Source organism: Anas acuta, chromosome 17 (assembly GCF_963932015.1).
Source record: "Anas acuta chromosome 17, bAnaAcu1.1, whole genome shotgun sequence".
In the NCBI taxonomy this organism is placed as follows: domain Eukaryota; kingdom Metazoa; phylum Chordata; class Aves; order Anseriformes; family Anatidae; genus Anas; species Anas acuta.
In genome coordinates, this window is record NC_088995.1 from 8876186 (window position 1) to 8899144 (window position 22959).

At 42.8% G+C, this 22959-nt stretch overlaps 2 protein-coding genes and 1 long non-coding RNA gene across 7 annotated transcripts in view; 1 reads left to right on the forward strand and 2 right to left on the reverse strand.

Annotated features, from left to right (window-relative positions):
* MED15 (mediator complex subunit 15) overlaps positions 1–6208 on the reverse strand; it is a 35183-nt gene extending 28975 nt beyond the window's left edge. The window contains exon 1 of the mRNA XM_068654016.1: positions 6187–6208. The gene's annotated coding sequence lies outside the window, so the exon portion shown is untranslated. The remainder of the gene's footprint in view (positions 1–6186) is intronic.
* On the forward strand, positions 31–17414 carry KLHL22 (kelch like family member 22). Of its 4 annotated transcripts, none has more exons than XM_068654019.1 (8): positions 37–180; positions 954–1064; positions 8938–9207; positions 10106–10271; positions 11485–12203; positions 13344–13536; positions 14935–15168; positions 16251–17414. In XM_068654019.1, exons 3-8 carry the CDS (start codon positions 8981–8983, stop codon positions 16626–16628), a joined length of 1917 nt encoding a protein of 638 aa, XP_068510120.1. In that variant the 5' UTR covers positions 37–180; positions 954–1064; positions 8938–8980; the 3' UTR covers positions 16629–17414. The 4 variants fall into 4 exon arrangements, with proteins under 4 accessions (XP_068510122.1, XP_068510120.1, XP_068510121.1 ...); XM_068654020.1 differs by having other exon boundaries at positions 8955–9207; XM_068654021.1 differs by lacking the exon at positions 954–1064 and having other exon boundaries at positions 31–180.
* Positions 15620–22934, reverse strand: LOC137841286 (uncharacterized). 2 transcript variants are annotated; one of them, XR_011088535.1, is made up of 4 exons: positions 22735–22934; positions 22134–22453; positions 20468–20527; positions 15620–15692 (listed from the first exon to the last, which is right to left on the reverse strand). It is a non-coding gene; the product is annotated as an uncharacterized lncRNA (long non-coding RNA). The 2 variants fall into 2 exon arrangements; XR_011088534.1 differs by having other exon boundaries at positions 22134–22934.
* Between the last annotated feature and the right edge of the window lie 25 nt (positions 22935–22959).

Below are 22959 nucleotides of genomic sequence, written 5' to 3' on the forward strand. Positions count from 1 at the left end.
CCGCCGCACGCCCCCTCTCCGCGGGAACGGCCCCGGCAGCCCCGGCTGCGGCTCCCCCCGCCCGGCCCGGCCCCAGCCGCCGCCGCCGCCGCCGCCCCTCCCTCGGCGGGCGGGCGGGGCCGCGCCGGGTTCCGGCGCGCGGAGGCGGAAGCCGCTGGCGGAGGCCGCCGCTGTCCCCCGGTAGGTGACTGGGGGCGGGCGGGGGGGCGCGGGGGAGGCGGCACCGGGGGGAGGAGGGGGCGCGGAGGAGGCTGCGGGGAGCCCCCGGGGAGGCCGCGGTGGGAGCCCGGCTGCTGCCGGCCGGGGGAGGCCCCGCCGAGGTCACCCCCGGGGCCGGTGGGGGCCGGGGAAGCCGGGCAGGGGGTGAGCCCCCAGCTCCCCGCAGCGCCTCCTCCCCGTGCTGGGAGACCCCAGGGAGCTCCCCCCCCCCCCCCCGAGCCCCCCGCTGAGTTCCCGGTATGACAGCACCTCAGGTAGGGGGGAGAAGAGCCCAGGGCCCCCCAGGAACAGCTCACACGGCGAATAGTGCAAATTAGTTCCTTTTTGGGTTAATTTCCTAGGGAAAGCCGAGCTAGAACGTGTTGCAAGAGCCCTCTGCTCGCTCTGCCCCCAGTCACTGAATTGTTGCAGTTGGCACAGAATTACTTTTATTTCCCCCCCCCCCCATCTCCATGTATTTTAGACAATTAAAAATTCACGATGTGGTTGAAGTAGCTCAAAGCAGCCCTGCCAATTAGCCAGGTCTCAAGATTGGCGGGACATGTACCATGGGGTAATTTATAGGCTCTCAGTTCTGGCATTGTCAGTACTTGTCTGATCCTATGGAAGCTTTATTTTATATATAAAGTGTCACTCTTCAATTTATGGAAAAGTTACATTTTGTTTTAGGAGCTTTTTCTGAGCGTTCTTGGGAAAATTAAAACAATTTGATCCAAAGCAAATATCCTTTACAGATTTGCCAGATCTCTCAGGACACAGAACTAAACATTGAGGACTGCACTTCCTGCCCAGCCTGCAGAACGCTGGAGCCTTAATGGGAAGCCTCTTGTTTTAAGGGTGGACAGGTACGTGCTGCCTGAACGTAGCTGGTTAACTCCTTCCTTCAAACACAAGCAGCAGCTCCATCCAAACCAGAACATTATTATTGAAACATTAAAGATGAGCGTATCCAGCAAATCTTGTTCTGAGATTAGTAACAAGAAAAAACTGGCAAGAGATCACCAAACTCTTAGGGATGACAAAGCCATAGGAGAAGGGATTTTAATGTTCCTTACTATTTCTCCTTCATAGCATTTGGGCCACAGGTCACCTCCCCATAATACATCACTTATCAGTCCCATGAATTTGGGTAAGTTGCAAGAAAGAATGAAGTTAGCAATTAATGGATATGGCAAAATGTTGAAGTTAGCAAGGTGATGCTCTTTAGGTCACACTGGGGGGCACCTCTTTTTACATTTTATATAGAAATGGAGATGCATTTTGTGCAAGTTTTGCTATATCCATTTTAAATGAGATGTTTTATTTTCACTGTGTCTTAGAAACACCTTGTAATAAGCTTGCAAAAAACAAACAAACAGCTGTTTGGCAGTGTGGTTTGCAGAAGCTGTTTCCCAAGCCACGCCTTTAGGTATCCTCCCACACTTCAAGTGTACTACCACGGCTAGAAACTGAAAATGACTCAAAGTCAGCTCAGAGGAATGTGCTTGCAAATTTCCACGCATGACTTGAAGAGAGATGATGCGTACAGACCTAGCAGAAGCATACCTGTGATCGCTGTGTGTTCAGAAGTGATGCTGAGATGTTTTATGGTACCAGATGTCTTTGCTTCTTTCGTTCTATGGGAACCTCAGTCAAAAGCAATTGTTCAGGTTATTTCCCCAACTTGGGGAAGGTCTTAAGTGGAAAGGTATTTCAGGAAGTACATTTTTTTTGCAGTTTTGCATGCAGAGGGATAGTTCTGAAAGACGCACTGCTAAGCAAAGCTGCTGTTTTTCTTTCAGCCCTCCCCTTTTCCAATTGTCTTGAAAAAGCATGAAATTGGCTCGTCTTTTCTACACATAATGGCACACTCAATTGTCTTTGTAGTGAACAAACTTACAAGTGCCCATTACAAATTATATAATTGATGAATTATTCCAGTATTTGCACTCCAGTTAAACCGAACAATAGTTTTGCTTTTCAATTTACATTGTTTGTGGTATTACATCTGTCTTCTGAACTATTTTGGCAGGCACCCAGCTGCCTCCCCTCTCTGCACACTCCCTGACTAGCTGATTTATTTGTTTGTGTGCCCTCTGCCCTGTTAAAGTTCTGGTACCTCGCCAGGTTCTGCCTATTTACAGTTGCAATCCCCGACAGTCAGCATAACTAGTATTTTGCTCTAGTCTTGTATCTTGCCTTCTTGTCAGGCCATCAGCTTGGCTTAGATCCCAATTCTTCCTACTCCCTTGGGAGAGATGAAGGTGTGGGAAGCCTTAGGGAATGGATTTTACATTTCCTTCAACGCACTCGGGTTTCAATGGGAGTGAACCACTGGAATCACAATCGGCATGCCATACTGGTTGCTCTGCATGAGAGAAAACTGTGAGGCTGGCTTGCAAGAATGAGCACAGAGCTGCAAATGGGGGGAGGAACTTAGCAAGAATGGACTGAGAGGAACCATGGATTTCAACAGCAAAAGCAAAGTCATGCACCATGCACCTGAGTCAGGAACAGTACAGGTTGGAAACAAACCTCGCTAGAATTCAGCTTTGCAAGAAGAGAAGCTGGGGCATCCTGAAGGGCAGCAAGCTGAATGATTCAGCAGTGCTTCTTTCCTGCAAAGCAAGCCAAGTTCATGTTGGCCTGTATCAGTGAGAGCACAGCAACAGATTGTGGAAAGTGATTATTTTCCCCTTTGCTCAGTGCTCATGAGCCCACATCTGGGATACAATACCCAGCCTTCAGCTCCGTAGCAAACAAAAAGCCTGTGAGGTCAGCAGAGGACCACCTTACAGGGCAGGGGCAGGTCCAGGGAGATACAAGCACGTGCAAAGCCAGACTCAAAGTGATCAAATGATTGGGTTTGTTCAATATAGAGAATAGCAGGCTAAGGGGAGAGCCAGTTGCTGTTTTGTTTTTTTTTTTTTTTTAAAAAAAAGGTAATAGGTTGTTACAGAGAGACAGAGCCAGACTCCTATTTGTAGTGATCAGGTGAGGATGAGAGGCAAGCATCCAATTGCAGGAATGGAAATTCACAAGGGATAAAGAAGAAAAGAAGTCTGATGGTCAAGCACTCAGTTTTCCCAGATACCAAGGATGGCTATTCCATAGTTGACTAGACAAGGCTCTCGGCATCCTGACCTGATTTTGAAGTTTTCCCTGCTTCAAGCAGGAGATGGGACTAGAGACCTCCGGAATTATTGCACGATTCTAAGAAAGCATCAGACCCCCCACCAGGCTTGAACCAACTGTCTGTATGGCAGTAAGCTGAACAGGATTAGGATATCCAACACCAGCAAGTTCTGTTTTATTTTGGGCACAGCTGATGCGCAGGAAAATATCACAATCTGCATAAGACACCTCCTCGTACAGAGATGCAACTTGACAGCCAGAAGCTCTCCAAGACAAAAATGTCTGAGTTTCCATAGAAACTCACTCAGCTACTCCCCCCATACCCAGCCATTTCTCTACAGTAGAGCCTCAGGGCTGTCAGCACAACTGTACAGAACCAACAACAACAAAACCACCACCCACAGCACACGCTAGTAAGCATCACTGTCTGACTTGGATGCTAGTCACAGAAGGAGCAAATACATACTCAGGGGTCTGCCATACCCTGCAATACCAGTAACAGACACCTACCTGCTAGTAAATCACCTACCTGCTGCTTAAAGCACACAATCAGTGCACAGCACATCTCACCAAGGGCTGAAGGCTGTACATACCTGTAATGGCATCGGGATGTGCTCAGGACATGCCCAGACCCAGTGCTAGAAGGAGCTCCCAGGCACGGTACATCTTAGGGAAGCAGGACTTTGCTCTCAGGCTCAGGAAGGGTACACCTCGTAAACCTTGTAATTACCACTCCCCAGAATGTTCTTTACTGGAACAGCACACAAACACCTTGGTGTTACAATTACTTTGCATTCAAAACTCCAGGTGGGACAGACGCTGCCTTCTCCAGTACCACATTAGTTTATTGGGCCTTTAACTTTTCCTTTCCGTGTTCTAGTTGAGCTCATCCATTCCTGTACCCTGTGCTCTTCAACAGATGAAGATTTTCGGTGAGCACAAGAGAAGCCAGCACAGTCTCGCACCGTTTTGCCAGTGGAATGCTCAGTCCACAACCTATTCCCTCAGCTCCTCCTGTCCCAGTGCCAACCTCCTCAGTCATAGGCCACAAAACTTGAGTGTGAAGGCAAATCTGTCATCGATCAGAGACAGAATGTTGTTAAAACACCAAGCCACAGCTCTCATTGATAAACAGTTACTTCAGCTGAATAATCAGAAACCTCACTGGAGTCATACTTTTTTCATGCAAGTATTCTGCAGAAGCAGGCTGTGGTAATGAAAGTTGAATACAAGGCAACCATACAGAGCTATCAGCAAGCCACCAAGATACTTAGCTTCCCCTCTATCCACAGCATTATTACTAGAGACCACAAGTGACACTGTGAACTTTGAATATAGTATAAGAAATACCAGGAAACACTAACTTCCTTCAGAAGTTTCTTCTGTATCCACCATCAGAAGGCACGGCTGCTTTCTCCTGGTTTCTAAATGGAATCCAGGCACAGAACATAGAAAGCTTCAGTCTATTGAATAAGAGCAGCCATGTCTTGCTAGGTGCCTTTGAGGGTTTTGAGCTTTTTGTTTTGAGGATTTTTGGGGGTGATTGAGGTTTTCTGTTTTGTTCTTTCATCTCTGATGTGAAGTAACCAAACAGCAAGTCCTCCTACATTAGCATTGCCTATAGAAGCACACATGCAATTATTGACCCCATACATTTCCTTCCTCTTTACATACTAGATATTAACTTGTGATTCCCCACTAGTGTCAGAACACTAACCTGTGCCCCCTGAAAAAGGAGCATAAACCAGCATAACTGCAGTCTCAAACACTTTGTGCAGCCAGCTAAGAAAAATCTCTAGGCTGATTTTCTCTGCAGTTTCAAAGTGCTTGGAACAGGGACTTGCCTGCTTATTTTTCTGGAGACACATTCCACAGTACATGAGATGATACTTTATTATTACTTTTTTTTCTTTTTTTTTTTTTTTTTTTTTTTTTAAATCTTTGCTACTGTTAAAGAAGAACAGCTGAGTTCCTCATCCCTTCCACTTTTGGGTCAGTCCTGCAGCATTCAGCCCCCGAATACCACTGTTAGCAGCTGCCCAGCACTGATAAACTTGCACAAGAGGAAAGGAAAGAGAAAATATTAGATTTCTAGGAACTTGGCTCAATCCCAGATCAAGTTTCTCAATAACAGAAGTAAAACAGAGAGGCCACAAGAGCACTGTACAAGCAAGAAGCTGATGGTAGAGAGGCTCACACCAGAGGGAACTCAGCTGTATGGCTCCAGGGGCTGCGCACTTCCAGCAGAAGCAAGGACCTGCCTTCAGCTCCTTCACTTCTGGGGGCAGATATGTCAGCATGCAAAAAAGGGGTCTCCAGTACTACAAGGCAGCAAAATTCCTGAGTGGTGGGGAAGAAAGACTAGTAAATAGAAGGATTTCTGAGGCATGCAGGAAACCAAACAAACCTGTTCTGTCCTTTCATTCACAGCTGTACAACTTGTATTACATTTAATTTTTTTTTTTTAAAAAAAAAGAAGGGGGGGACAGACTGAACAAAATGCAGTTTTGAGGACATAAGGTTAAATTGTTTACAGTTAAAAACATACAGAGGTTATTCAGTAGAGTTCCTGGCTATTTTTAAGATTGACAGACACTTGTAAGGCATAACAATTCCTAGATATATGAGCAGATTCCCCACACCTAGCTGGTACACCACACACAACCCAGCACACTTCCCCTGTTTGGGCTATCGGATTTTCAGTCAGTAACAATAGACACAAAACACACAGGAGAAAGACTGCAGTTAGACCACAGAGCCTGCAAAACAAGACACTGTACTAACACCGATTCCCCTCCTCAGCAAATTCAGTCAGCACAGCATTCAGAGAGGTGCACAAAACTATCAACTCACCAAGAACACTGCACTTAATCCAGAAAAGCAGAATGCCAAAACACCCCCACTTCTCTTTCAAAGGAGCCTACAACACACTCCCACTAACCTTGCTTCAACAACTGCCCTTCATAACTGTACCCACCCAAGCCCAGCTGCCTCTCGTACAGCTATTATGAAGCTGAGGGCACACACTAATCAGCTAAATGAATCTTGCTGGCCACCCCCCACTCACTGTTTAATGGCTTTCCTTGGCTTTTGGATCAAAGAAAGGACTTAACCACATATGTCAGTCAGACACCACAGATGAATACCGTAAACGTCCATCTTTAATTTTATAAGTAGGCAACAATTCGTGAAAATCAGAGCAGGGAGTATTTTTCTAGAGTAGTCTCTTACCATTGGTTAAAACTATGATAATAGACATAATTATTCCTGAGCTTTGAAGCCTGGTTTAGGAGAGCAGGTACCTGCAAATAACAGGATGTAGCTTTTCTGAGTAGCCACAATGTAATTAAAAGATATCATGTATACAGGTACAAAAAGAGCTTCTGAGTGCTGCCAAGTTTTAGGCCACACACTGTACCTCATCAGTAGTAATCCACCATTTTTCCACAGCAGCCTCAGTCATCAACCAACCTATCTGAAATTACGTAGCAGTAAATAACTGTGGATGGCAGAGTACTCACAGGTAGCTCCAGAGTGGTGACTTTCCATACTGTGGTGGCACTGTGCCCCAAATGTGCACGGCAGCTCTTGTGTTGGTGGACAGCACTGCATGGAGAACACCCTGAGGATGGTCCAGCTCAGCAGTGAGAGCCCAGATATAATTCAGGGGCAGAATTTGAGAACAAGAAGTAGGGACTGCCAAAATTCAGAAAACAGAGCCTAGCAAATATGTAGGCTCAGCTGTTGACTAGCCAAAAATCAGTTGTGGAGGATGGTTCAATTGTACTCCCAGCAGCTAAATTTGACTACACTGGGCTTGCCACAGATCTGCTGGAAGGCCTGGCTTGTTTAGGTATTGCTAGTAGCTGTGGGATAACTCAGGTCCATATCTAGAACTGGAACTCAGATAAACCTTGCTTCCTTCACTTGCCTTTCTTACAGTATTATCTCCCTTGTCTCAATCCATCACTTTTGGTATTCCCCAGGAGCAAATCTAGTGATACAGTAACGTTTTGTCTGCTTTAAAAGCAGTCATCTTATTTCTAGGAAAAAGTGTCTACCTGTAATGAAAAAGAACCCATTACTCATCTCTTCAGCTGATGATGGATATTTTCCCTGCATAATCGACCTGAATGTGCTTCCTAGAAGGTAGTCTTATCAGAGCTCCTCTTCTGAGCTTGCTGCCCTGGTTTTGCTAGCAAAAAGCAGACAAAAAACAATATATATATATATATATATATATTATATATACATATTCCCATCCCATGCATCATGCAATGCCACCTAGCTTCCTTTGTTTTGGACAGTGTAGGGTAACTTCCTTCAGGCAGTACAATAAATGTTTTTGTATTTCTTTGTGTCATCCAGACAGCTCCTTCCTCACTGACCATACACAGAATACTTCACAGCACTTTGAGAGATTTCTAACGCTGCATTCACTGCCCATGGCTGGCACAACTAAACAATGGGTTCATTTCTTCATTGTTTGGATTTGTTCGGCTTTTGCTTCTCTGACTGCTGATAAACCCTTGTGACTATCCCCCGTGCCACTAAGCTATTTCCCAGAGCTACTGAGCAGAGGCTATTATAACTGTGCCTTAAGTGGCCATATCAGCTAAGGTATTTCCTTTTCCTTATGTGTTTTCACATGTGTCTATGTGTGTGAGGGCTCTGGCAACTGGATAGAGTCTATCAGATCTAACTGCTACAACATCTCACATTCTTCAAAGACAATGGAGAGGGTAAATTACAGGATGCTTTCCTGAAAGGGTAAATTACAGGATTTCTCTCTAAGAGAGAAATAATGAGATTTTGAGAGCTTAGCCATAGATATGAAACAATGACTTCCAGCTAGCTTTCTACAGGCATGTCCCCGTATGCTATAGGAACCTTCCTGCCGTGTCAATGACAGCAGTATAAAGAGGTACAGGAGAGACCTCTACAATATCTACGCTGAAGGAAATACCTTCTCTCTGCAGGGATCCACAGTGAAGTAAAAAGCAGTTGTGGATGCTAGCTTGAAGTTGTCACAATAAAGAAACTCTCTTCAAAGCCTATGGTTTCATACAGTACTTCAGAAAATGGAAGTATGCTCGGCTAAGGAAAATAGCAAAAAACAGGAAAGATGAGCATTTTCAGATTCTGCCTTAAAATATCAAGAGAAGGACTGAAGTTGCAGTTTGCATTGCAGCAAAGTTATGTGAGGACATTAGGCAATGTGGAATTTGGCAAAAATTCTGACAGATTTGTTCTTTGTTATAAATGGTGTACAAATGCAAAGGAAACAAGGGGTTCTGGCTATGGGCTGGGAAGTGAAACTCTTGCTAAGAAAAAAAAAATCCCCAAATGCTGCATACTCTTGGACTGGAAAACCAAGACTAAGAAAACTTGTTTGCAATGCCATGACCTGTCACTTTGGTATGCTGATGTATACCTTTCTATTTCCAAAATCATTATTCAGAATAATTTCTCCAGGGTAGAGCTGTGTTTGATGGCTCTCCACTGACTGAAGAGTTATTTGATTTATTTACTGTGAAAGGCAGGGGTCAGAGGACGATTTGTAAGCAAAAGACACAAACCTTTGCTGATTCTGTTGTCTCACAGATCTCATTCTGCTACAGCTGGTGGCTGAGCTTTTCTGCCTGGGATGGCGGAGGATCAGGAGCTGACTCAGCCACACAAAGCTCAACTTGAGTCCTCCCTTCAGCAGCGCACCAGCAACACATACCGCAGTGCAGAGCACTCTCAGGCCTTGCTCAGTGGCTTGGTATCTCTTCGAGACAGCAGCATCCTCTTCGATGTAGTTCTGGTGGTAGAAGAGAAACCTATTGAGGCTCATCGGATACTGCTAGCTGCATCCTGTGACTATTTCAGGTACATTTCCAATATAGCAGCAATAAGCATGTGTCTGAGTGCAACACAAAACTGCAAATCTTCTGTGGTAGCACACTTAGCATACTGCTTCCAGATGTAAAATTAGACCCATAAGGTGGAGCTGAATGGGTTTCAAAATACTAAAGTTAACTTTATTCATCTCTCTATTATGTCTCTGTAGAAATAAAACTCTTGTTAGTGCACAGTGAGCTTACTTCCACTGAAATCACAGCCTATAATGCTTACAGGTATATAAAGAGAAGAGGCTATCTGCCTAAGTGCTGGCTTTTAACATATCTGTAGCATTGGAAGACTTTGCCCAATGTGGTGATCGGTTCCTAAGACACAAGAAGTCCCTCAGATTAGGTCATTCCTGTGTTACATGCCTGTAGTGTGCCTTGCCATCCATTCAACAAGGCAATCCCCAAGTCAATTTGACTAGCAGTGTCTTAAACTAACTTTATATTCATAGAGTAAACATATAAATCCCAAAGCAATCCTGACAAATTTGTAACTGCAAGAACTGCTCTAGATTAGAAAAAAACTCCTATGGACCCAAGTTCCTCTGTTTTTCTCTTCTCCCATTCCTAGTGTCTGCCTTTACCCCCTGATTACCCCTATGTTCTGGGTTTGTATTTAAATCCCTCCGCTGTGAACCATTCTTTTCAGATGGCCCAAACTGTTTTCCCACAGAATGAGGGGTATTACTTTCTTAGGTCCTAAAGGCCTGTACTTTTTATTCCATTGATTTAGAGAAGAGGTAATCCCATAGAAGTGTCTGACTAGGATTTATCTTTCTGAATATTTTGTTATGTTCTCAGGACAGCATGAGATAAGCAAATTGAATGTAGCTTCAGTGCAAATCTGCCATAGCACATTTCATTGTCTCTTTTTACAGAGGAATGTTTGCAGGAGGACTGAGAGAGATGGAACAAGAAGAAGTCCATATTCATGGCATCTCCTACAATGCAATGTGTAAAATCTTGAACTTCATTTATACTTCTGAGCTGGAACTCAGCGTGAACACTGTACAGGAAACCTTAGCTGCAGCCTGTCAGCTTCAGGTGAGGTACTGGGAGATGTGAGGAAAAAGAAGCAAGGAACAAAAGCAAGACTGAAAGAAACAGAAAGCATGGATATCTGGTTGGGTGGAGGGCTAGGAGGTGAAAGAAACCATGGTTCCAATAAGAAGAATCTCTTTGGGATGCTGTATCCACTGGAACTAACTACAGAAGGGTTGGAACAATGAATGAGTGCTTGCACATCTCATTTGTGCTAGTGGTTTTATCGCTTACAAACCATTTGGGCTAAAGGATTAGTTTATATAGCACTCACTTCTACTGATCAGCATGTGAAAGCCTCCCTAGAATAGTATACCTCTGACCTATGGTAAAGGACAGCTTGCAGCTCAGAAACTGTTGTGCTGCTCAAGCCTGCCAAGATCTTCCCCAGATTGAGTCCACAGGCGCATAACCTTCCCTGACCTCATCACTACAGGAAATCCTGCCACCATGGTTTCTGCACGAAGTGCAGAGTTTTTGTGAATTCAAGGCTTTTTCTTCTTCTCTGTTTTCCCTTGCAACTAACTGCTGCCCAGGCTTTGGTACTAATCTTAAACTTTCTGGGTGCTTTGGTTGATTTCTGCACACTTAGCACTGGTTTGTTAGCAGAGGGGCTCTTGGACAGTAGTTATTTCTCTATTTGTTAGTAGTCCTCCTGACAGATACAACTTCAGGTTGTTCTCAGAAGACAATATGAAACATTAATTTTCCTTTCAAATGACTTCCTGTGCTCTTGAGTGATGCAGATATATTTGTTATAGTTTATCTTTGATACACCGTGTCTGTAGTGCTCTGAGAGAACAACTTCCAGAGGCAGCTGTAAGCTTGGCTGTCACCATGCCCTTTGTGCTTTCTGTTTACATGACTGCCTCCCGAGCAGCCTGTATCTTGGTGCCGTGCTAACACACCCGGCAGCCTGGCTGTCCAGTGTCCCATGTGCCCCAGAAGATGCATTGCTGCTGCTGCACCTGAAACAAAACTCAAAGGCTTGAAATAGTGTGGCGAGATCTGCGTTATATTTACTTACGTACCCGTGTTGAGTTGTTCTTTTTCTCTGGAGAAAGGTGAATTGGGCAGAAGTAAACACGGTGGTCAGACTGTGAGAAGAGCAGCCTTCTTATCAACAGCTTTCTTGCTCCTTCATGCTTTTGTCATGTCTCTTGAGCGTTAGGCAAGTGGTGTCTAAAATGAAAGATTTTCTCTCTTTCTCTTGCAGATTCCAGAAGTCATTAAGTTCTGTTGTGATTTTCTAATGTCATGGGTGGATGAAGAGAACATCCTCGATGTGTACAGACTAGCTGACCACTATGACTTGAGACATTTGAGCGATCAGCTCGACTCCTACATTTTGAAGAACTTTGCAGCTTTCTCAAGGACACAAGTGTACCGACAGCTACCCTTGCAGAAGGTCTACTCCCTTCTCAGTAGCAACCGTTTGGAGGTTAACTATGAATTTGAAGTTTATGATGGGGCACTTTTTTATCATTATTCCCCAGAGCAACTGGAGACAGATCAGGTCTCCCTGATGGAGCCCCTTAAGCTACTTGAGACAGTTCGTTTTCCTCTGATGGAACCCCAGATCCTGCAAAGGCTTCATGACAAATTAAGTCCATGTCCTTTAAAAGATACAGTCGCAGATGCACTAATGTACCACAAGAATGAATGTCTTCAGCCAATGCTTCAGAGCTCCCAGACACAGCTGAGATCAGAGTTCCAGTGTGTAGTGGGATTTGGAGGGATGCATTCTACTCCATCCATTGTTCTCAGTGATCAAGCCAAGTATTTGAACCCCTTGTTGGGAGAGTGGAGGCATTTTACAGCTGCACTAGCTCCCAGAATGTCCAACCAGGGGATTGCTGTTCTCAATAATTTTGTGTATTTAATTGGCGGAGACAACAATGTAAGTGGTTTTCGAGCAGAGTCAAGGTGTTGGAGGTAAGATAAGGATAATCCTGCTATTATTCTCATTTCCACCCCATTGCCCATCTCTGAGTCAGTAAGCCGTTAGTGCAGTCCGTATGCTTGCTGGCAAAAAGATAAGAGCTGAACAGGAGCCTCTCATTGAAAGAAATCACAGGAAATAAAGAAATGAACATCATAGCGATGATTCCAGCAGTGCTTACAGAACAAAGCCAAGCCTGATTGGGTAGAAACAACTACTTATTCTAGAGTGTTTTATCTGTAACCTGCTCTTCCTTGTCCGAAGGGGGAAGTATTAAAGGTGTGGGAGGCAGTAAACTAGGATTCTCCAGTATCCTAGATTGTCTAGATGCTCTTGAACTAGGATTTCCCAGAAGTCCTCTATGTGGAGTTCTCATCCCAATACAAAGGGAGTTAGTTATCAAAAAAGGGTTTTAAATAAAATGCTATTTTTGGTCAATTATTGAGAAAATGTGTGCACAGAAGCAGCATTCCAGGGTCCTCTTAAGTTCTGTGCAAGGAAAAAGAGCAGGAGAAAGGAACGGTTTAGAGCTTAATGCCCATTACATTGCAAAAACAGATATAAACCTTTTTGTCTTTATAACATAGTCATTTTTGCTAGGTTTAGCTGAATTGCCCTTGTTTCATGGCACACATAGTTTCACTTCAAAACCAGTTGTCACTGTAGCTAAAATTTTCAGACCAGATATACTTTTATCTGAAAAATAATCACGAGGCTCACCTCAAGCAGCACATACTTGGAGAAGACAATCAAAGAAGCCACCAAATGCTTATACCTCTCTTGATCTCTTGAAGATCCAGATTCAGTCTTTGTGATATTTTTAGAATGTTTTACCTTGTAGAATGGCTTTGTGCAAGCAGAGATGTTGATATGTACCTGACAGCTCTGTGGTGTAAGATAATAGAAATCCTAGGCTTCTGTAGCATGATTGTATCAGCTGAAATACATCTTCTAAAAATAGACTAAAGGAACTTGGCTAATAATATAATGCTGACAAGGCCAGATTTCACTCCACTTACAGCTGAGCTCAATTTCAACCAGACAGTACAGTAACCCACGTGTGGTTGTCTTGTATCCCAGTGATGATTCTTTGGCTGTATGAATAACTTTCTTTGATCCCATTCTTTTAAAAGGTATGACCCACGACACAACAAATGGTTCCAGATCCAGTCCCTACAGCAAGAGCATGCTGACCTCAGCGTTTGTGTTGTGGACAACTATATATATGCTGTCGCAGGCCGAGATTACCATGAAGACCTGAGGGAAGTGGAGAGGTATGACCCTAAAAGCAACACTTGGGAATATGTGACACCTCTGAAGAAGGAGGTAAGGAGTGCATTAGCCACAGACACTAAAGTTCCCCAATTCCTGATTTCATCTTTTTAGATGCTTTTCTCCTGTGTAGCTTTCAATTTGCTGATATTCAGATGGGAAGCAGTAGCCTCTGTATACAGAATAAACAAATACCAAAAAGAAGAATAACAAAATAGAACTTTAATTTTTAGGTTTAATGTTTATTTTTCCTGCTTTCTGTCTGTTTTTCCCTGCACCTCTTCTGTATTAATCCTTAAAATAATTTAAAATTGAACACACAACCACTGGGAACAGGAAGTTTCCATTCCTCCTGGGCCAGGTAACCTATGAGTAACAGTAGTACAAGCTTCTCATGTACAGCCCTGACAACGTGCTTTGTTCCTGATCAAAAGAAATCATGCCTTAGTAGGAAGGTACCTCGGTGTTTATAGATTACTTCATTTTTGGACGCAGAACTGAGACTGTGTAACAAGTTCTGGTGACAATAGCTTATGTCATGCACAATCACATCTCAATCAGCTAAAGTGAAACTATTACTCATCTGAAATATGTGAGCGAACAGCTATCTTTTGTTATCAGTACCATTTATCCTCCTAAAACAGCAATTGCCAGTTGTGACCCCAGGAGCCAGGAAATGATGTACTAACATGGGAATGGGGGTTATGAATGGAAAAGTTTGTTCTAAGGTCTAATATAGCTAGTAAAGGCAAGAATTTTCATTTTCAGATTGCAAAAGAGGAAGATGAACGCAAACAATATTGGTTAGGGCAGAAAGCTAAGATCCTAAGTAATCTTTCAAAAAACTATACTGATTTCTACTAAACCTTTTAAAAGCTTTGGGGCAAATGACCAGCACAAAATAATATTTGTAATGTCGTAATGTTTCTCAGTTGAGAATCTCAGGACACCTTAAAAACATAAATATTGCCGCTTTACAAAGGGGATGCAGAGGCAGAAGACAAACAGCTTGCATGACGTGACAACCAATATATATATCATTGCTGGGAATACAAAGATCCAATTGAGTACTACTAAGCAGTATATATCGCATTGCTGAAAACATTGATTGTATAAGAATAATCTCCAGTGGAAAGGCTTCCAAGTAGACAAGGGAGAAAAGTAATAGCATGAATAATCTTCTAATTAAGGAGCAATAAAGAATGACAACCCACTGCAGTTCTGGAAGTCTTGGAAATTCTAGTGTAATTAATTAAGAAATACACACTTTCAGCATAATCACCTTGATAGGAATTGTCTGTAAAAAAAAAACAACAGAAAATCCTTCCAGATGTTAATACCTGCATAAGTCATGAAGAATGTCACTCCCTTAATGTCTACTCCATACTTTGAAGCTAGAAGAAATACATAAATGCAGACCTCAACTTCTTGCTTTCCCACGTGGTGATGCAGGTATATGCACATGCTGGAGCAGCACTGGATGGGAAGATGTATATTACCTGTGGGAGGAGAGGAGAGGACTATTTGAAGGAGCTGCAATGTTATGATCCAAAGACTGACCGCTGGGAAGTTTTAGCAGATGGTCCAGAGAGACGTGCTTGGCATGGCATGGCTGCACTGCTAGGAAAACTCTATGTCATTGGAGGAAGCAACAATGACTCTGGCTACAGAAGGGACGTTCACCAGGTGAGAGCATGTCACACCTATGTCTTTCTTGGAAGAGGCAATTCTTTACGGATGTTTGCACTCTGATGTAATGTCTTCCTCCTACTAAGTACACAAGTAAAATTGTCTGCCCAGCAATAGCACCAGCTCTCCTCCACTTAACCGCAGAACTTGCAATGATTTATTCACTGCTGTCAGTCTTGAATGCATTGTCCAACACACACAGCATTAAAGCTCTAGCACTTAGGATTCCCATCAATTTTAAAACATTTTTGATGAATAACATTCATTGGCATGCATGCACCCCATAATTAGCACATCAACTGAATTTCCTTTACCTTGTCTTTCCATGCACATTTTTTTCCAAGTCAAGAATTTTTGAATTGACAATATGAAGTTGCAGGACAGAAGCTGATAAGGATATGTTAGAAAGGGCATTGAATGGATTGGATGGCAGTTGTATAATGCGATTAAATATACAGTACCTGATGGGCAGTGATGGCTGGAGAGAATTTTCTTGTGTCTTATTCCAGCTTCTAGAACTGCTAGAGACATGAAAAGAAAAAAAAAAGTAACTGCTCTTACAATGCCAATGAAGATAGAATTTAATCAAGTAAGAAGTGCATCTGAGTGATAAAAAGGTGCTTACAAATAAATGGAGTTAGCCAAGGAGATACCCAGTGAAGTCTAAAACTTTCCAACATATGGTGCAGAGACAGTTTAGCAGATTTGTCGTATTTATATGTTCCAGCACATTTTTTCCTAATGAAAACAGATGCAGTATGTCTGAGCTTATATTAGCATGTGTCCCCATCTCTCACTTTCGTATACATTTTTTCAGTGACATACAGCTGTTCCCACAGCAGCAGGGTCAGACGTTGTGATTCAGAGCTATACGGCAGCCACGCACAGCGTTTTCCACTGAGCATTGTACTTCTACTGCATGGTGATACGCTCCCTCCATTATCAACACCCTGTCAGAAGGCTGATGCTATCACATGGCTACATGAACAGTTTGCCATACGGCCAGGCTCTGTCACTAAGATACAAGTTCAATTTTGACTAATCTTTTTTTTTCTTTTTTTTTCTTTTTCTTTTTACAGGTTGCCTGCTATAGGCCCAGCACTGATCAGTGGACAAATGTATGTCCACTTCCTGCGGGGCACGGAGAGCCAGGTATTGCTGTCTTAGACAACAGGATCTACGTCCTGGGAGGCAGATCCCACAACAGAGGAATCCGCATGGACTATGTCCACATTTACGATGCAGAGAGAGACTGTTGGGAGGATGGACCGCAGTTGGAGGATGATATTTCTGGGATGGCTGCCTGTGTCCTCACTTTGCCCAGGGCTATTTTAATGGAAACAGAGAAGTGGTTCTCAGAATGGCATGCAGACCGCATGAAGTATCACCTTGACCTTCCATCAGAAGTCATGAGCGTATCAGACTGGGAAGAATTTGACAATTCAAGTGAAGATTAGAATATTTTAGTATTTATTTTTTTGCCGGTGGATGAGGAAATTAAGGCTTGGAGAAAACATTTAAAGATTTTATATGTCTTTCTTATATATATATATAAATCCGTATTTAAAAGTTTGAAAACTAAGTGTTCTGCACAAAATGCCATTCACAGTCAATATCTGCTCTTCTGCAAGTGTTTTGCACAAAATGCCACTTACAGTCAGTGTCTGCCCACCTGCTGGAAAGCAGCATTTTTAAAGTAAACACAGAACTGCCATTTTCCCCCAGTTAAAGTACAGAAGTTTTTTTCTTTTGAAGGAGAATTCTCTCAACCCCCAGCATGAACAGAAAAAATGGCACAGAAGGCTCAGCTTGACTAGCTTCTTTCCTTACAGCTTTTAGCTTGAAATAGCTTTTTGATTTTTTTTTTTTTTTTCTTTTTTGGTAATAAAACCTAGCCAGCTTAACTCAGGAAGGTAAGACCGAGTGTCTCCTTCCTGTGCCAGGTGTCAGACAGCCTGATTGGGTTTTCAGCAAGATTGAACATACAGAAGCAGGAACAGTAGCAAGAAAGTCTGAACCTCCATTTCATCTGGGCATGCAGCCATCCTCATAACTGGGTTAGAGTCTGTGAACTGACACCCACTCCTGAACTTCTATACTGCAGGTTCTGTCAACACAGTGGAAAGAAGACTTCTAGAAAAAGCTCTCTGTACAGAATATGGCAATCTCATCATTCAACTGTCAGACACATTTGTTCACAAGCATAAATTAATAAATCCTTGTCGGAACTTTTTTCTTTTTAACTACTGTCACAGTTTTATTAACCATGACATGGAACCTAAAAGTTGGTGAGTTTAATTATATCCCGTATTACTACATGAATATCAGTGAAGTTAAACCAGCTTGGGAGCTATGCCTTTTTTTTCATTCTCTTCATTTTCATTCATTTTCTTTGCCTCTTTATTAAGGCATTTATATACTGTAGAAAAAGATAAAGAGAGCAGAAATCAGTTTTCCTCAGCATAAGAAAATAAGTAATAAGGATATAGTAGAGGTATTGAAGATACCACTCATCCAATGCCCTGTGGGAGCTGAACTAATGACAGGAAAATAACACAGAATCACTACAGCTCAGAGAGATAAGGCATAGAAAAGCCTTCCTTCAGGAGATCTTAAAATAATTGGCTTCTGACTACCATCTTGCTTGACATTAGTTTAGATGCTATTTAAAGTCCAAACCAGTGTGATACAGTATGGGATCCTTCTTCTCAGAGGGGTGGGGAATAGTCAGTGCCACCAGAAAATAATGACAATTTTCCAAAAGCTTTTAAATCTTATAGAAATGGAGTTGCAGGAGAAGGGTGAAACAAAACTGATGACCAGAACAATATGATACTACCCAATTACCATCACATCAGAGAGACACATTGGCCTGCTACTTCAGAGAAATGGAAAAATTCATGTACATTATCATCACATAGGGATATTTGTTTATGGAAACAAAGGTGATTTCAAAATGAATTTAGTTGACTCTTCATTAATAGACGGGGCTTCTGGAGAAGACTGAGGATTTGCACAGCCTTTTTTTGGGATGGGGGTTGGACTTTTTTTCTCCAGCACTGTCAGTTTTTACCTCAATCTCTGAACCTTTGCCAATTGGCAAATAAATCAAAAGACCTGGTAAATGCAGGAAAACCTCATGAGCTTCCTCAGAAAATCCTTTTTGATAACAAACACTGAACTGCACATGCAGTCTGGAAATACAGACTTTGTTAACACTGCAATATTGGAGTCTGAGGACTCGTATTTTGCCTATAGAGTTATTTTCAATGCATAGGAATTAAATTACCCCTCATATATAAGGGCAGACCTCTCTGGCCATTACAAGAGCCACTCTTTCCCGGCTGCAAATGTTGCAGTAGCAATCTCTTTTCCCACAAACTCAACAAGCAATTCAAGACTTGTAGTGACCCAGGCCATGTTCCAGATCCAGCTGTTGTAGCTAAACCCAGGCACACAGCTCAAGTCTAACTGGGTTGCCTGCAGTGCATTCTACATTTTAATTGGCATATCTTGACAGACCAGTGATAATTAATGTTTTTCAAGTCAAAGTGGTTTTTAGCCTATTTCATGATATGAAAAAATGTAATCATTCTATCTGGCTTATTTTCCTTTTCCTGTGTATACCACTAGAGGGTATTACTTCCTATTGCAAATAACCAAGCTGGTAGGCTAATTCTTAGATTACATAGGAGAACATAAAATATTTGTGACAAACTATTAAGCTAAAGCAATGCCTTGATTTTATTTTTTCTGGATTCTTCCCTATATCACTCCTCTGGTGTTTGAATACAGATTTTTAGATAGTCAGGCAATCAGTTTGTCCACTTATCAGTATATTCAATTTTTGATTGCATTATTTATTCAATGTTGCAGTTGGATGCTGTGCAAATCAAATCAATATAAAGCTTAGAATGCAGTTATGAGGAAATAACTGCTCCTTAAAGCTGATTATATACCTTACAGAGGAGTGATGCGTTATTTATTTATTTAAAGTTACTGGTGTGATACATCTACATTATATGAACTTACCCTAAGGGTAGGTGTTATGTATTTGGATTTGTTAAAAACAAAGTTTCATTTGCTTTCACCCCCAAAATTTTATCTGAGCATAATGTGACTATTGAAAGCTACCAGATGCACTATCTTACTTGCATGTATTTTGTTTAGGTAAAAAACAAGGATGTTTAATTTAGGTCAAACCATCCTAATCATCTAGCAGTAGCTTGCTTTAGTCCAGCATACTTTTTCCAAACCAACACACAGGGTAACAATGGTAAAATTGCTGTGCTTTAAAATTGGCAGTTTTATCTAACTCAGCAGATACAAAGAGCTTTGTCCTGCTTGTTTACTGCAGTTACCTTTATAAAGAAATTGCAGGAGAGATTACAGATTCATATGCTGAGCTATGATTATTATTGATCTGTTTTCCTATCAAGAATACTGCTTCAAGAACGTAGCCTTCATTAGCCCACATAAACTCTGTGTTATCTCAAGAAAAACATGCACTTATAGGGAATTTAGCCTGATTCTGTTTCTTGTTTTTTACTGCTCTCCTAGATATGTCAGTCTTGTAACTTACAGTAAGAAGCATTCATTTTCCTCAGCAACAGCATAGTACAAGACATTGTAGACAGATGAACAGTGAACTAAGAAAACTAAATTATTTCTGGGATCTAAGAGAGTAGCCAAATAACTCTTCCAGAACAGAGTGACCAAAATACGAAAGTTTAAAGTGCTGATACACTAGGAAGTCCAGAAGAATAACAGCAAGGTTTCTTGATGATCTATTTTCCTATTTCCTGCCAGCACAGAGGTAAAGCTGTAGAGGCATATTTGCTAGATTTGTAATTAGTGAAATGATATCCTGAAGTTTTTCAGGCGTCCATATTTGTACAAGTGATTGTAATTGCTTCAGTTTTTGTTTCATAAGTGCTTTCACTACTTATTTCTTCTCCAGCTGTCTACCTCCAATCCAACATATCCTTTCCCACTTCCTCTTCGTTTAAATTAGTATTGTTAATTTTGCCTTGGAAACATACCCAATACTTGATTAGAAAGAAATAAGGATTCTCATTCTATACCCTTGATGCAAGGTTACTCCTCCTGACCTGGAGACCAGCCACAGGCACAATTTATTTGGCATTTAGCTCTACTGATGGGGGCAGAAGTTTCTGGCAAAAGGAGAAAGAGGCAGCTGGACATGGGGTAACAGGGGCAGGAGCTACTCAAGGGAATATTCTGCCCATGGAGTTTTTATTTCATTAGCAGCTGATGCACTTTAAGAGATCCTTACCTCCTCAGTTGTACTGCAGCAAATATTTGGCTGTTCTCTGAGGGTAGAAGCTGCCAATGCCTAAGACAAAAAACAAACTTATTTATACATAATAAAAACATAGAGTGGCGCCATTAAACTGCCCTAAAAATTTCAACATTTCTCCACTCTTCCTAAACACAATGTAGTTGTAGGGATGTAACACGTCTGAGATGATTGTAGTCTAGGAAGCTTATGCCTTGTCTTATCTGATAACAATTATCTTGAACAAATCAGCTTTTTCTCTTTGTGTAAGTAGAAAATGGGATATTTTACCTAAAAGATCTGGCCTAGTTACTGACCAGTTACTGAAACTGAAGGGAGAATTACTCGAAGGATACACACAACCCGCACAAACACAAGTCAGAACAGAAAATTGTGGCAGTTCCTTCCAAACTGAAAACCTCTCCATGCCTTAGTATCTTCTCTGGATGGGAAGATGGGTATGCTGCCTCTCCAGCTGGGGGTCCCGTCCCGTGCAGTACTGCACTGAGACTGTTTTATGATCAAATACTATTTTTTCCTGACACATGTCAACTCTTTTGAGATATTACTATTATCCACATGAAATGGAAGCAAGATTACTACATATTTGACTTACTACATGTGATTTTTATTATACTATAACAAAAATTATAATTCAGTAAAATGCAGCAATAGGAATTTTTATTTCCTCTTTATGTACTACATATTACTGATCTTGCTGCTCATTTGTGGCTTTTGTAATTATTTTTAAACATTATTTGGCTTGTTAATTCAAGTGCAAGTACTATCTTTTAATCTCTGTAGTTTGCCATAGCCACAAAGAAAATGAACCAAACCTGTTCAAATGACAGAAAAAAAAATAGCCTTCATAATCCACTGCAGCCTGTCTACCAGTGTTTAAAACTGACCGTCATTGGCAGACAGAAGTACTTAAACCAGCCGGAATGGATCAAAGGTACAGCTGGTAAGTAAGCTTCCCTAGAAGAACAAATATTTTTGCATAGATGTGAGTTTTCGGCAGATACTGTTCATCTCTGGGTCTATTGTTTTGCTAATATTGCTCTTACATGATTAAACAGCTGTTGTTTTCCACCCAGGAGATGGCTATACTTAGCAGCTGGTGAAGCGATACCTGCATATGTATTCAGGGTCTACTTTACGATCCTTTTGTGTTAGTGACATTACGAGATTTTCCTGAGTTATTTTTTTTCTGAAACAAGAATCTGAACTAGGTGAGTCTTCCATTTTAGATTATCTGAACTCTGCTAAACGTCTGCAGAGGCACAGCCCATACGTTCCAATCCAAACACCTCAGTTGGCACTGGCTGCCAACGTAGGAAGAAAAACAAAGTGAAAAACATAACCATGCTGTGACTGATCTTTTGGAAAACAACAGCGTGGGAGAAGGATGGCAATGCTGGAGTTAACTCTGCACAACAGCCTCGCTAGGCAGGTCAAGGTAGTCATCTTAAATGTGTTTCTTCATTTGAAATGTTTACTTTCAAACACTGCTTCATTTCACATTGACAGCTTCAAAAGCAAAATGAAAAAAGTGAAATCAAAAGCACAAACCAAGCCACGAGACTGAGCTAAAATCACAGCATATGCCAAGGTTTCAAGCACGCCTGGGGACTTAGCGCGGTTTATGTTGCCGTGCCCTTACCTACTGCAGCTGGCTGTGCTGCTTACCACCGCCAGCTTTCCCCAATTTGCGTCAGAGCCTGCAGGCCCCTCTGCCAAGGCTGGCGCTGCTCTGCTGAGGTCAGGGCGCGCCAACCGGCCTCCCTCCCAGCCTCGAGCAGCTCGTGCGTGCTGCAGGCCAAGCTCTTGCCCGGCCGCTGCCCGCGGGCCCTGCTGAGTCCTTTCCGGGGCTTCCTTCCTCTTCAGCGGCTGCGGCAGCATCTTCCCCTGCTTGTGCCCCAAAGGGCTTTGACCCCGGCTGTCTGGGAACGGCGGTGGAAAGGGGTGAAACTCCCTCTCAGCCTGTAGGAAGTTGTATAGATATCTAGATCAGAGGAGATTATTGCGGTGGTCCACTTTGGCCCTTAATAAATAGGCATTAATAAGGCAACACATCCTCAGGGAAGGCGAGCCCTGCCAACAGCTGCCTGCAGCCTGCACCCCGCAGAGCCGGGAGGGAAGGGAAGCCCCAGGGCAGCCCGAGGCATGGCGGGGGGCAAAGCCCGAGCAGCACCGAAGAAGGAAGGCCCCAGGAGGACAAGGAGAAGGCAGAGGAGCGCCATTGTCCCCTCAGACACCTTCACCTGAGGGGACCAGGCAGGCATTTGGGGCGACCTGCGGCACAGAGCGCCTACAGCGGGTGGGGGAGGCGGGCGGTGCCCCCTCCCTCCCATCTTGCCGCCTTTCACACACATATTACACATATTCCTCCCCCACCACACACACACACAGGCAGGGGGGACCCCAGTTATTGCGCCGGGGGCTCGTTTGACCGCCCGCAGCCCGGGAGGAGACCGAGGCGCGGAGCC

Bases quoted from the DNA above. Each gene is read 5' to 3' on its own strand.
- KLHL22 (XM_068654021.1), top strand. From the start codon at position 8,981: ATGGCGGAGGATCAGGAGCTGACTCAGCCACACAAAGCTCAACTTGAG. The intron at 10,272-11,484 runs GTGAGGTACTGG...TTTCTCTTGCAG, and splicing joins CTGCAGCCTGTCAGCTTCAG to ATTCCAGAAGTCATTAAGTT. The intron at 15,169-16,250 runs GTGAGAGCATGT...TTCTTTTTACAG, and splicing joins ACAGAAGGGACGTTCACCAG to GTTGCCTGCTATAGGCCCAG.